Source organism: Phycodurus eques, chromosome 3 (assembly GCF_024500275.1).
Source record: "Phycodurus eques isolate BA_2022a chromosome 3, UOR_Pequ_1.1, whole genome shotgun sequence".
In the NCBI taxonomy this organism is placed as follows: Eukaryota; Metazoa; Chordata; class Actinopteri; order Syngnathiformes; family Syngnathidae; genus Phycodurus; species Phycodurus eques.
Genome location: NC_084527.1, coordinates 5,620,011 through 5,635,676, shown reverse-complemented (window position 1 = coordinate 5,635,676; position 15,666 = coordinate 5,620,011). Strand labels below are relative to the sequence as shown.

The window sequence follows — 15,666 nt, the reverse complement described above, 5'->3', positions numbered from 1 at the left end:
GTGGTACCCTCAAACGTACTGCTTGTACCCATGACACTCAACATTTTGAGGAAAATATTGGTACCTTTTCAACCCTGGAAAATGTGTATACTTTGAAGTTGAATAACTGAAATATGTGTTACGTTAGTTCGGGCCAGAACGTCAAGTTCTGATAGTAGTATTACCACATTAATACTGATCATCAGGTTTTGTGTGGAGAGTCATATCAATCATGAACAAAATTAAATTGTTTCTTGAAGCCTTAACAATGTGTTTTACTTTCAGGTGACTGGGATGTGCCACAAGCAACCCATGGAGGAGACTTTATTTTCTCTCTGAAATCTGCACTAGAAATGGAAGAGTCCCACCATCTTTGCGAGCGGCTTGATGAAATCATTCTGGATCCGAATAATTTTGGAATTAAGTCATTTATCCACAACCGGGGTCAATAGGGAGGCAGGTCTCGAGAGCCATTTATTGTTTTGAAAAGCGTGCTTCCCAGGTGTAGGCAACGGTTGTCAGTTGAGGTTGTATCGAAGCCAAACCTCACGTCTTATCAGGAGCGCACTTAACCTCAGACAGACGTTAGTGCATTCTAAGAGTGTGATCCCGATGTTCCTTCCCATCTCATAGCTTGGAAAGTTGTTTTAAATGTCTTTGTTAAAGATTAGGTAACCGCGAACTACAGTGGGGCTGTCTGGATTCTATTGTTTGCAGAAATAAAACACTTACACATGTTTCTTTCCTCCATATTTTTAAGTGCCTTGAATAACACACTGACATAGCAACAGAGCACCACTGGGTGACAGTACAATCACAACTTACAATTTTTAAATTATTCACATGGCAAGTGGATGTAGCTATCTATACAGGAATCTAGAGTACTTAAATAAGTTAAGTATGGCCGCCTCTCGTCACGAAACAGTCACGCATGATAAAAGCGAACGCGTTAATTAAATTTGCTTAAGCTTTTGGCCAAACAAACGGAATCATTACAGAGAATTTCATTCGACTTGATGGTTAATAGTCCATAGCTGACACACTTCTATTCAAAAAACAGGAGCGGGGGAAGGTGCTGGTTCGATGGTGCGTTATGTCCTCTCCACATGAAGAAATGTCCATTTGTCTTTGGCTCAAAGCTACCCAACAAAGAGTACACTGAGCAACAAATATTAGCCGTCCATATTATGTACTTGCAGCCTATTGGCAAAGAGGTGGGAATGCTCTAAAATGACTCCCAGAGGAAGCAGAAACACATCCAGGCAAGTCAGCAATTGGATCAAAAAACACTGACACACGCGCGCACATGTTGAAATAAGGACTGCGGAGGAAAAAAACAAATGTTTTTAGTACATTCAAAAGATAACAATTCACATTATACTTAAAACATTATACTGAATACAGTCAGCTACTGTGAGATTGATGTATTTTCATTGTAAAAAAATCGCCAACTTTGAACTCTGCCAGGATAAAACATGCCAGAGAAAGTGTTGGTGAAGGAACTTTGTAGTCGCGTGAGTAAGAAACACTGATGTGGATTTGAACGAGCGAAAAATCAAAATAAAGTGCTTCTAAGAAGACAAACACCTGAAAAACACACCAAATAACAAAGAAATTAAATTTTCAAAAAACACTCTGCACTATTACACTGTGCTAGAAAGACCAAAACATTATTTACAAATTGGGTGATGCGTCATTTTTCACCTACACACCAACATTTTAAGTCATTCTGATCGAAAGATGAAGAACGCTTGAAAGTGTTACCGCTATTAGAGGTGTGTCACCACCGCAAAAGTAAAAGCTTCGTGTTTAAAGAGAGGAACCAGTAGTCAGTACCAGTGCTCTGCCAAAAGCTCTCTTTAGTGCACTTCACGTACATGCAGGACAACCACTCTTACACCAAGATGAGTGTACAAAAAAGCAGAAACAGAGTGAGGAGTCGCAAAGGTTGGGCGTACAAGGTGGAGGCGGCCGAACCTCCAGGGTAGATCCTCCATCTGTCTCTGTGCGGGTGAAGACTCTCCATGTCTTTCTGGGCGCTGTATGCTGCCACGGTGAAGTTAGCGTCGCCAGTGGTAAGCAGGTCAAAGACACAGGAGTGGAAGTAAATGTCGTGCACCTCCAGCTGGTCCCGGCAGCGTTCCTTAGCCGCCTCCGCGGTGAAGACCTGCCTGTCGCCGTGGGAGGATAACTGTGTCTGTGAAGAATACCTGGGCCTGTGCAGAGGCTGGAACTGAAGGCCGACCGAAGGCGGAGACAGGGGCAGGTGGCCGCCCTGGTCGATGCGCTCCACTCTCGGGCAGCCGTTCAGACACAGCTGCAGGTCCTGGCTGGCGTCGTAAGCCTGAGCCAGCTCCTCGGGGATCCGCACCGCCAGGGTCAGATAGCGACCGAGCTGTCGGACGATCACCGTGACGCCGATGTAGCCCGCGTGCAGCTCCACGTGGTGACCCGGGCTGCGCTCGGAGATCCAAAGGGCCCTCACTTTCCCGGTGGCGCCGTCGCTCCCCGTGGAGATGTGGATGGGGTCTCCGCTGCTCACGGTGCCATCGTCGAAGGCGGCGGGTAGGTTGTCTGTCACGGCCTGGTAGACCCTTTGGTCTGTGCAACCCTCATAGGGCTTGAAGATAACGGTGATCTATAAATGCACCACAACAGCAAACATGACAAAATGGAAACGTGACTTGCGGACTGAACAAACCCAGGGAAGTCAATCAAAACAAACAAAAGCTATCCCACATGTGAGGGCATTACAGTTATGAAATAAAATACTGTAAAAATGCATTTAAAAAAACAATTGCTTAAAAGACCTTTGGAGGTAAACTACAACAACGATTGTGAGCCAGGTTTAACATCGGGGATCTCTGACCACACAAATGTTCTTTTGAATGGAAGGCTGTCCCACAGAAACACAGACAAAGTTATATTCCCTCAAGCGTGAATGCTATTTGTGTTCATTCAAAATATTTTTACTTCTTATAGGTGTAATGGCCAGGTTTCCTTATCATTTTGCCCATATAGTGAAGTCGCTCACACTTCAGAGTGATCATTAATTGAAGTAACAGTACTGAGCTGATGAGCAGGTTACAATTTTGAAGCATTTTCTGATTTCTGATTACTGGCACTTGAGCTATCGACTGGAGGATAAGCTATAAATTGTACGCTCAGTGCGTTATTCCTTGCACTATTTATTTACTAGTTTACTTCAATAAATTGCATGTTAAAAGGTCTTTTAGCAACTCACACACAGCTCAAATATTAACACTCATTCATTGCACACGTTATTGACACTCCGAGAAACATTTAAGAAATGTCTAAATGAGTTTTTAACGAGTTGCAATTTGACACAGCTATGCAAACATGCTGGCACACGCATGCACACACACACAAACACACACACACACACACACACGCGCGCGCGCACACACAGGACTACAGTGGATAGTGGAAGCAGTGGTGTGTGCACAGAGGTGTGGCGTGAACCTTGCAGGGAGCACTATTCCGCCATCATAGTTCCGGTGAATGGCGGCTTTGTGCACATGACAGCCGTGAGGCATGAGCCCTGTCAGGCCACTAAGCCTGGAGAGCTGTTTGTGTGTGCGTGCTTCTAATAATTGTGACAAATAACGTGCCCCGCCTCTGACACAAGGTCAGCCCTTCATCTCCACAGTGCAGCCACCATACTCTTTGCTTTGTGTGTCAGCGTGTGTGGGTGTGTGTGGGTGGTTGTGTGTGCGTGTCTGCCAAGGTATGTACGCAAGTCTATTTGCTTGTGTGGGTGTGTATGTGTTTAAATGACGAAAGATGTGTACGGACTACACTAAATATGACAGAACTACAGAAGAAACATCAATGTACCTTTTTCTTTTCTTTTTTAGATGTCCACTACTTATTTTGTGCATCTTTGTTGTCATACAAGGATAAAGGCATAAAACTCTGGAAGCCGGACGCACAAACGCACCCAGCAATAAACAGTGGGTCCTTTCACACATGTCATTCCATGTTATTAAAGGTCAGACTATGGTGAGCCATTAACCAAGTTAGTTTTTTTTTTTTTTCCCCCAACAGTGCTTCAGTCACAAGAGACAGTCACAAGATCGAGCTGTTGTGGCCGCACACCTGCGAGGCTGACTGGCTGAAACCCGGAGAGACATACTTACATGAAAGTAGAGCAGATTGATATATCGCTAACATTTTACACCTATCGGTACCATTTTAAGTGTCAAAGGTCAAAAGGCGGCACTCGAATAACGCCACCATACCACATTTTGTGACCATTTATTGGGAAGTTTGAAATTTAGAAAAAAATAAAATCAATAATTTGTCACGCTTTGGCACCTCGTAAGTCATGCGTTCTGTCTCTGATTGGTTGCTTTTGCACAGATCAAATGTATCGTGAACTATTGCCAAGTCACAATGACTGTGGGGGGGAATTGCAAACTCCTTTAAACAGTACTGAGGTAGGAAAGGGGTGGAGCTTGACAAACTGCAGTCCATTGATTGGTCAGCAGAGAATAACATCACGTCTTCTTGATGGAATTTACAGGAGGTTTAAAATTGTGTCTCAGTGGTATGATGTCATACCACGGTGGAACCTCTACGGTCAAACACAATCCATTCAGCGTTACGCTGTTACCATCCCAATTTATTTAAAATTTGGTTTTTAACTGTCATAACCATAGTTACATCTGTTCAAATAAAACAAGAATCCTAACTTTGACGTTGACAGAATGATGGTTGCTTGCGCTTCAGATGTGAATCACTTGACATAACAAATAAAATAAGCTCCCTTTCAACAGTACATTTTATTACTACTGACAATGTAAGACGTGTCCTACATTACAATTCAGAAGTTCAGTTTCTGATTTTATGGTCATTATCACATTTTTTTTCTTCTTCATCATCACGGGCCATCAAGACTTGTGAGATTCATGGAGGTTTCGCATGAGTCCCAGGGCTTGACACGAACTATTTTGTCACCACTGTGTACTGTCTTTCATAAGCGACATACATTGGCGAACTGAATACATACATTTGTCAATGGAGGAGGGGCGGGGGGGTTGTGCCGACGAAAAATAAATATCCCAAAGCACAAGCCTCCAAAGTGGCTAGTGAGAGTTGTGGTGCTAGCCCGCCACTGCTGAAATTTTCCTGCATTTGGCGGGTTGGCGGCTGTTAATGTCAAGCCCTGCATGACGTCAAGAACAATGGTAGATTTCCAAGAATTTGGCTCAACCTTTTGCAGGGGCTTTCAACTTGACAGGCTTGGAATGCATGCCAGACCAGGTTTAACAAACTGTCAAGCTACTGTAAACTGAATTTATAGCTTGGTTGAAACAATGGCTTAAGAGTTTGTTGTTTTCTTTTGTATCCTTAAAAGCAGTAAATCATCAACAAATACCTTGTTTCTTACCTTATTGGTGGCCGTGGCAGAGGAGCCCGTGACCACAGGAACATTGGTGACCTGAACCGACAGATAGTCGTTATCGATGAGAGGCCACGCCCCCTCCACCTTGCAAGTCTGGAAGCTGTCCTTGAATGTCCTCAAGTGGGGGTCCCCGAACAGCCCGCAGAAAAGGAATCCGGGCCTTGTGTGACTGTGGTTGCGAGTGTGGGCCGTGGGCGTGCACATGCTGAGTGCGACTGTAGTAGTTGCACGGCTCATGGTGGACCTCAGGGTACGTGGAGGAAGTCGGGCCGTCTCGGGAGCAGTTCCTCTGGCTCATGAGGTCTGAGATGCCCAGCACGGCCGAGTGGAAGACCAGGTTGCCCCTGCAGGACTTTGCTGTCCTTTGCGTGCAAGCCGAGTAAGCCCGCAAAGCTTTGCAGAATTCTACGTGAAAGTCATCCACAGCCAGCGTGAGGTGGGAGGTCAGGGAGACAAAGTCAGTGGTGCACTTCTGGATGCGACACTGAGGGGTGATCACCTGGGACTGACCTAGAGCGGAATGAGAGAAAGTAACAAAGGTGGGCTGAAAACTTCCTGAAACATGATCATCTGTCTGAGAAAGCTGGCAGGTTGGCTTGAAGCAGAAATGGAAAGTTTATGCCCACACCGAACACAACCAAGACGACTGTTTGTAGCCGGCTTTGATCTTTAGCAAACAAACTTACTGGCCGGCTGCAATCTAATAAAAGAAGAAAAACAGCCGCCCATCGGCTGCTTACGTTTCGATCGATCAACCGAAGCGCTCTGTGAGTGTAATAAAGGCCATGTGTAATAAACCAAAGATCAGAGAGCAGCAGAAAGAAAAGATAAAGAATTGTTAGGACTACTTAAGGCTGAAAAAGATAAGATCGCGTTTATCATCAGTAACCATAAAAAGCTACCACAGGCCTTCACCACATTGTGTGCGAAATAAGACAGGAGCATGTTGGCTTACATTTGCACTATGCACTTTGACACTGACAATTGTATACTGGTGAGAAGTAAGAAAGTACAAATACTGTTGTACTCTACGTGAGTATTTTTTTTTCCCAACCACTCTTTACTTTTACTCCCTACTTTTGAAAACATACTGTACAAGTTTCAGTTCAGGTTTTTTGCCACTGTCAGCTAATTTAGCATTTTTTTTGGTTACTTAATTCACAATGTCGGCAAAGCTATGGGACTATGTTGTTTTGATAGCATAAATGTTGAGCCAGCGCTAACTACTGTAGCTATTGGTTTAAAAGAAAAAACTAACTTGTAACATGTTACGTGATTTATTTTCTTCTTCTCCGTACAAGTACTACATACGTTTTTAAAACAGGGAAACTATTTTGTATATGGAGACGTTTTTTTTTGTTATTGTTGTTGTGCCAAGTTACCTTGCTATCTATCTATCTATCTATCTATCTATCTATCTATCTATCTATCTATTTCTATTCATGACAGTTTCATTTGGTGCTAAATGTTTAAATATATTACTCTCATTAGGTTTCATTTGAGTGACGATATTTTACTTGCCAAATGGAAAGTTTAGCCAGTGTTAATGACAGAGCATGTCTGTGTGTGGCAAAGTAGCAGTGAGGGGCGAAAGAGGGGTTGAGTCGTAGAAGGTGAGAAAAGCAGACAGTCGCCCGTAATACATGACTTTAATCACTTTAATTCATGTTTAAACCAAGAAACACTGCACACACAAAAACATGCATGCAATTGTGTTTCTTTTAAAACCAAATCTGGATTGTTGCTGTTCTCACTGCTAAAATTTTGGAATGTGACAAAAGTCATACGGACGTTTTTGTAACATTGGAGTGAGGGAGGGCCAGTAGAGAGCAGATCTAATGCATCAGTCAAAGCATGCCTCTATTAGATTAGGCCAAAGAGGGGCTCTACAGTCAATGGGCAGCTGCATACACACATTCAGACGCAAGACAAAGAATGCCGGTTGTGTTTTCATCTAGACTTCGTATGGTGGTATGCAGGGCAATCAGGAAAAATATGAAATTGTTTCAGCTGAAATCAACAAATTCCTTGGACATCACACCATCATTTAACATTATTAGATTTGGCTTACACAAAAACAGGCACACAAGCACTCATTTGTACACATATTGGTTTTGGGGGCATGAAGGAGTCTGTACCACCATTTGGGGGCAGTAGTGCTCTGAGTTTACCCCCCCCCCCCCACCCCCCCTACCCCACACACACACACACACAACCATGTCTCACACCTCACTCAAAAATACTGACACCAGCTCGTACACCTATATTACAGGGCAGGCCACCCGAAACTGTGAGTACTGAGGGAACATTGTCCCTGACCGAATTAACCTGACTTCTGTTCCCATGTGCAGGCAGCACTAAAATACAGCTTCATATCTAATCAATGTGGGTTTATTCCCTTTCAGGTACCATTATCAGTAGCAGTACTAACACTAACAAAAGCACCCTTTCACCACCAGAAATGAGCAGAGTGATGGAGCAACAAGGGAAGCAACTCCAATGAGAACTGAGTTCAAAGAAGGCATGAAGAAATGCTATAATGTTTCGCAAAACCAGGATCTCTCTATGATGAATAACAACTGTTTTGGTACACTTTGGAATGTAAATCGTGCTCTGGTTTGCGTTTTTACCATGATCGCGTTCCAGAAAACTGGGAAGCCTGAAATGCTTGATGTCGGATACTGTATGCCCGCTGGCAAAGAATTCCATTGGCCTAAGGCTTCATTATGATTGAGGCCTAAGAATTCCGCTGGTCAACAAGTGCTCATTCAAATGTCTGACATGATCAAAGGGCGCAGGGGGGCGGGGGGGCTATGTTGATCTATATTGCTATGTCAAATTCTTATTTCAGTTCAGTTGAATTTTAAAGTGAATCGTGCATTGAATGATTTCTGCTTTGGGAGGGACTCCAGAGAAAATGTTATTGTCTTCTATGGCGTCTCAAAGGGGGTCAGTGCACCACCAATTTTTTTAAATATCAAAAGGCCACTAATACCACAGACACTGGGAGTAATCAATTAATTTTGATGTTATTAAATGTTTGGAACACGATAAACAAAGGACGACAATGGAGCATTTTGTGGTCTTTCCTCTCGGCACGTAACTTCTTATTCCAAGAAGACGAGATTTGTTTATGAGAACATGCGTGATGTGCTCTGCCTAGTTCATCCCCGTTGTTGCACAACAGTGAACCAATCAACAGACTGCTGTGTGCAGCTGCGTCCTCTGTGAAATTCCACTGTGGTTGGCACCCAAACTGAAGAAAAGATCATGCTTTACTGCTTGGTGGAAATTGTTCTTGAATAAAAACAAATCTAGCAGTTTGTGGTACAGTGAGTCAAGGTAAATAAATGGCATTCGTATCTCCTTAAGCGACATAGAAGTACATGAAGGCTAGTCACCACATTGAGAGCCTGATGTGCTTCATACCCAGAGGGATGAACAGACACAATGAAACAGTATTGCACAATAAAATATTGTTTGCGCCGTTGCCTCTCCAGGCTGCTTCTATCATCTCAGAGGTTCAATGCCTTCTGCTCGATAGATGCTACTTACGCTCTGCCGTTGATGTTGTTCCCACCTCAAATAATGAGCCACCATCAGCAATATTTCAGCCGGCAGCCAAGCTACTGCATTTCCCACAAGGCTTCTTGGCAAACACACTGAGAGATTGGGGAGCGGCGGGGGGGGGGGTCAAAAGATCCACAACGTGAATCTCCCCAGTTTGATTTGGAGTTTTCTTTTGTCTCCCCATTTGGAAGCCTCCAACCTCTTTGATCCCCAGAGATCCGACAGGAATCTCCAGGCATCGTCTCGCAGCCCGAGTGCTTATTGATCACCCTGTTGTGCACTCGCTCGCTCTCTCTCTCTCTCACCCAAAGGTCGGATCATGCAAAAAGCCCTCCGAGCGGAGGCTGCAACACTTTACAGGAACTCACAACAGCATGCATCCCTCCATGACGAGACAGGCCGGAGTGAGTAGACAAGCTTCCAACATTCTTGCCTTCCTGTCTAAACAAACGCGGGGCGCTGACGTCTGCAAAGACGGCTAAGCGGCGGTGAGAAGTACGTCTCAGGAACAATAACAGACAGTTATTACAAGTTAATACAAATCGAAGTTTGGTAAATGAATGATGTGCATTCTTTCCAGGTGAGGCCGAGGGTTGCCTAAAGGGTTCTTTTTAATGGCAGCTGGGTCTCTTTCCCCGTCAACCCCACACCCACCCACCAGGCTGTGTGCAGAGGTGCTTTTGTCCCGCTGCCTTTGCTGTGTTAAACTAATTACTGAAGGTGTGACTGCTCCACAGACAGCCGACCCCCTGCACACGCGCAATAACGTACACGCACTTTTGAACAAGAGGAATGGTGGCTTCATAAAGATTTTTGGGGCTTTTTTGTTCCTAATAAACATGCATTTGTTCTCCAGGATAAAAGAATCCAGACATGTGGGACGAGGAAATAAGTCATGTCCTTAGGACGTAAGTCATTCAACAGCTTTAAAATAAAGCTGCTCGTCTGTTGTATTTCATGGTCATAGATAAATAAAAGACCTTATGAACCGTTAGCTTCCGGTGAACACACACATCCTTTAGACTGAAGTCTTCATTCAGGACAAAGATGTGTTTTTCTTGCTGCTGGTTTTTAAAATGCAGTTTATGTTAGGAACATGTCTTTCCTAACATTTGTTGATCGGAAGCATGAAGTTGAGCCTAACTTATCATTATGATGACTAAGATAACTGCATAAGAGATGCATAGATTGCTTTCAGATGGCTTTTCAACACAAACTGAGCTCAACTTTTACCATGAAATATATCCCCACTGGATATCTGCATTATACGATGTATTATTGTTATCAGATGTTAGCATTTATACCAGCTGTAAATGTTTTCCATTTTTATTTGGAAGGCGACGTATAAAGATGCCATTTATTAGTATTTCTAAAAGCTGTAGATATGCTTTTCAACAAAATAAAATTACCTTCACTTTTATTAAGACCTGTCCTACTCAGGATGCATGGATATGCTATTAATTGGTATTGATTTTTATTTATTTTTTAAATCCCCTTCTCTAGCAGCCATTAAGGGGGAAACAGGAGAATGACGGCTCCAGAGAGAGGAGGAGAAACTCGATCCGGGCTGGGACTGCTGCGCTGCCGCTATACACAGAGCCAATGTCAGGCAGGCGTGGGCCCAACACAAAGAATAATAAAAGGGTGTCAAAGAAAAAATATATATACATAAAAGCTTGTGTGGTGATTGTATACGTGTGCTATGTTGATCGTGTTCATAGCACAGTGTGAGCTGAGAGGGATAAAGAGAGGCTGCGGTGTCACGCTTACCTATGCGGGCAGCCGAGGTCAGAGCGATGATCAGCAGAAGCAGTGGCCGGAAACGGCGCACCATAGACGGGGAGGCGAGGCGCTCAGCCCCGCTGCAACAGCATCCGGTTCTCCCCATCCCCGTCCATGCAGGGCCAGGAAGGGGGAGAGGACCGAGCTCCAAAAGGCGAGGAGGAGTGATGGCCGGGCCTCGGGAGAACTACGACTTCTTCTTCTTCTTCTTCCTCACTCTTCTCTCCTTGTTCTCCTCCACGGGTGAGCAGGAGCATGAAAACACTTACAACACACTCCGCGGAATGCAGGTCGTAGATGCTGCAAGGAGAGGAGAAAGTCAGTCTGTCAGCGATAGTGGTCACACTTTCACTTGTTCCCGCATCCACACTTGCAGTCCCGCGCACGTGATTGCCCGTCCCCCCCCCCACCCACCCCACCCCTCAAACACGTTAACTGCTTGCTTTTCACGGTCGTTCGCTACTTGGCGGACTCAAAACGCGCACAATCTCCGCTCAGCTTCCCTCTGCCCGAACTCTCCTCCTCCTTCTCATCATCCAATCCTCCCCTTTCACTTTTTTTCCCTCCTCCTCCTCCAACAAATCAATAGAGCTTCAAGTGAGCCCTGCTGGTGGGAAATCACGCCCACAAGGATTGAGAGAGAGAGAGAGAGAGAGAGAGAGAGACAATATTTGACCTTTACAAACATTTATCGTTTCGATGTGTGCAAAAAGATACAAATTCATTTAAAAAAAGAATAAAACAAGATATTATGCTATTCATGAAGGGACACAATAGTCTGTCAGCCCTCAAAAAAAGAAATACAATCATGAAAAACTGACGTCATGGTTCGATTTATTTTTGTCTTCTGTGAAAGGCAGATAAAGCAATCAAACAAGAATATTCAGTGACCCAAGCATCTTGCGCTGCACTTCTTAAAGGAAGAGTCTTTGTTTCGACTTGATTTGCACACATTATATCAACCGATTGTATGGAGTATACACATTTAAAGGAGTAACAACTGCTTTGGGTTGTAAACGAATTGCTTAACAACGGAGTTGTTTCGAATGTCTGATTCGACTTCCTTTTTCACTTAAAGTTGAAACGGTTGGACACGTTCCGAGGCGAAGCTTCCATAATTCAAGATCATTTTTGACTTGCTTCGCATATCTACACTGTGTTTGCCTTTATTGCCGCTTTATATTGCATCTTGTGCATGGATTGACCATCATTTACCACCTACAACTACCTTCAGCTAGACTTTGTGCCCTGGTGTGGACTCTGTGTGTGGTTTGTCTTTATGTGCGCACACTGCAAGTATGTGAGCGAGCCGGTGGGAGTGACTAATTGACACCAAATAGTGCGATTCCGTGGTTCATAAATTATGCGGCGTGACTGTGTGAGTCACAGCAAGGTAGCTTGGGCCAAACATGACTCAATTATATGCACACACACAGTACTCTTAGAAAAGGGGTTTAGTGGATGAGTTGTGATAATTGTGATAGTCTGACACTTATATTTGATCATATTTTCTCATACATATAAGACACATTTAGTCAAATACACAAAACCATGATACTGACACTACATTGCACTTATGAGATTTCAATAACAAACAAAGAATGACACAATATTGTATATTGCAGATTTCGCAAGCTATTCTCCAGACTATATTCTACAATGAAGTGCCATTAAATCAATTTTATTTCAGTCAGTGTATATAATTTTCTTTCATTCTAATCAAAGAACCACCCATAAAGACATGCAGACAAGAGATAACCCTATTTAATATTTTTCTAACATTTTTTTTACGTTTTTTCAAAGGATTTATCAAATCCATTACATCACAGCTGAAATCAGGGTACAGACACACAAACACAGCTTTGTCACAACAACTACAGTACAGGACCGTACCTATCTCGAACTTTCTTAAATTACAAACTTGAACAAGACCTTAAAGAAAATAATACTGTAGTTTTTTTGTCCTTAAAGTGTTCGGCATGTCCCAGCAGGATGATAGGACATAAAACAACTTTTTCTATAACACACACGCACACGCAGAGCACCATTCACAAAGACAGTTTGTTTCTGAACGTCCAGCTTGTCAGCACCTCCACACCTCTGCTTCCCTTCTCCACTTCCACCTTTCAACACCCCTCTTCACCAACGAATCACAAACAAGCCATCCTTCAACAAATGTTGTTCTGCACATCTGTGTGTGCTTGCATGCCTGTGTGTGTGTGTGTGTTGGGTGTGTGCGCACATGGTCCACAGCTATGTAGTGAATCTGTTCTTCTCTTCCCTCAAACAAACATATAGAAGGGGGTGGTGTGGTTGTGTCTGCAGGTGCGTTCATATTCTGATCACGCCAATGTATTGTGTGTGGGGGGAGGGGGGAGCACAAAATGCGGAAGAATGTTTTGTGGTCGCCACCAGTGCCCCGAACAGAACATTCATTCGAGAATTGCTTGAGGTATGCTCACGTACTTTTAATACGATATGGCTCGCAAGGAGGCAACAAAATGCTGTGTAGCCTAGCAAGCTAGTGCTAACAATAACGGTTGTACATAAACGTGCAGGCGTTCTGTGGAGTAATCCTCGAAAGCTTTGGTAAACATTGGTTTGTGCGCGTGAATAAATGTTGACAATGGCGACTAACTATGTTGACAACAGCAAGCATGGGAGGGAATGCGCCGGTCACAATACGCAATCCTATTGGTCAGTGTCATTGGTCTCCTCATGAAGTCCACAATGACCTTGTTGGTCTTCTTGGTGTTGAGGGCCAGGTTGCTGGTCACTGGGCCAATGCTGGACCTCTTCCCTGTAGTCGGACTCATCATTGTTGCTGATGAGGACCATCACCGTTGCACTGTGTGCAAACTTGACAATGATATTAGGGCCATGGACAGGTGTGTAGTTGTAGATGATAAATGAGTAGATGAGAGGGCTCGACACACAGCCCTGTGGAACACCAGTGTTCAGTATGAGGATTTTAAGATGTCAGCTTAAGACCTCAGTCAGCTGCCCAGCACAGACCCTGAGCACACATCTGGGGATGCCATCAGGGCCAGTCTCCTTGCGTGCATTAATCTTGCTCAGTGCACCACACACATCGGTGGGGAAGAGGGTAAGGGGCTGGTGGTCTTTATTAAGCACAGCCTTGATGGCATTTGTGTGTTTGGGTACAAGAATGACATTTAGAGTAGGGTATAACACAACTGTGCATATATAAGGCACATTGATTCGCCAACGCTAAGCTAATATTCACAGTGAGGACATGCAAACCCCATGCAGGAAGGCTTGACCGACATTCTTACCAAGAATAAAGTTGTGTATCTGGCGTCCATAATGGTTTTTAAATTTTACATTTTTGGTATTTCAATGAGTGCCCGATAAAGGGCAACACCAATATGGCTTCTGCCATCCACCAAATGTTTGGCTTTACCCTGCAAAAGCCAGATAACCAAAAGGAGCACCACACTTCCACAAAGTTTCAACAAACTAGCCACAAATCAGGATAAAGATCAAAGTAGAAGTGTTATCAATTCACACAATTGTTCCAGGCACCGCTTCCTTCATTATCTGCATATTAACTCTCTTTGTCCTCATTTCCCTCATCATTTCTTTCTTTGCGTGAAATTTGAAACATTCACAACCCCCGATGATTTCATAACAAGAAAGCTTCTGTTTCCTCTCACATGCACGCACAAAGAGCAGTAAGACGGAAACAGCTGAAGGGTAACATGGTAGATGAGGATCATGAGGTTGCAGTTTGGTTTGGGTCAGTGTTTGGCAGCTGTGAAACAAAGATGCCATTAAAATGATCCCTTGTGGCCCTCAGCTTGTTGAACAAACATTATATTTGATAAGCAGATGCCTTGTGATTCCATCAGCTCTCACTTTGGAATACAGTACCTCTCTTTATGTGGATTTTGCCGTGATGTTCCCAAGGACTGGGGATTTATTTTATTTTTTGCGCCTACAGTGACTGTGATAATGAATTTATTGCCTTGTGTTCAAACAGTGTCTCTCTTTATGAGCATGTACAGTGACAATACATGCGTCCCATTCATCCATATCCAAATTGTCCATATGGGTGTGTCTGCTGCTTGAGGTCTTCCAGCAAGGCACTACTAGCAGTGCCTGGGGCCGAATGAGACTTCAGGTAGGCAGTTTAGAGTATTCAATGAGCCTAGCATGCATGTTGTTGGAATGTGGAAGGAAGATAGAATTTATTTGATATAGATGTCACAAAAACATTGGAAAAACCAGAAGCATTGCTTTAAGTGTTTTTGCATGGGCGCCAATTCTCAACACTTGTCCAGTGCACGTAGAAAACCCACACAGGCAAGGCCGCAGCCGAGATTGGAAAGCCAAACCTAAGAACTGTGAGGCAGACGTGCTAACCACTCCGTCACCATGCGGCCGTGCCGCATCACATTCAAACATCCCTCATTGCCTTCCTGCCTCATAGACATACACACAAACACACACACACACACACACACACACACGCGTCTCTGTTGATCCCTTTTCCGCACATGCACGCACTTTTAAGCTTGACACATACTTCGTGCTACAGATCGTTCATCTCCTGCTGTGCCACCCTCATTCTCAGTTAGTAATCACAACCACTTGAACACACACAGCAGAGGTAACCACAAAATGACAGATGCTTACACCCGTGTGTGTGTGTGTGTGTGTGTGTGTGTGTGTGTGTGTGTCGGAAGCCAAAACCCAGGTGAGTCCCGCTCATACTAACCCCAAACATTCCAGCATCCCGCACAGTGACAGATAGAGAGAAAAAGACAGAGAGAAGGATCTTTCCTGTCTGCATCCAGCTGTGAGCGCTTCCCTCTCTTCTCCTCCCCTCTCTCGCTCCCCCCCCCCCTTGGGATAGAGTGCTCACACAACGGCAGATGGGCGGA

General features: G+C 44.1%; 1 protein-coding gene and 1 long non-coding RNA gene across 2 annotated transcripts; one reads left to right on the top strand and one right to left on the bottom strand.

Moving 5' to 3' along the window:
• Positions 1–716: 716 nt before the first annotated feature.
• rgmb (repulsive guidance molecule BMP co-receptor b) lies at positions 717–11,307 on the bottom strand. Its single transcript, XM_061671723.1, is given in 4 exon segments — positions 717–2,617; positions 5,393–5,575; positions 5,577–5,917; positions 10,748–11,307. Coding segments are annotated over 4 exon segments (1,386 nt in total). The 5' UTR covers positions 10,866–11,307; the 3' UTR covers positions 717–1,873.
• On the top strand, positions 8,939–10,618 carry LOC133399819 (uncharacterized). The gene is made up of 3 exons (XR_009768262.1): positions 8,939–9,472; positions 9,558–9,885; positions 10,481–10,618. It is a non-coding gene; the product is annotated as an uncharacterized LOC133399819 (long non-coding RNA).
• Positions 11,308–15,666: the final 4,359 nt, after the last annotated feature.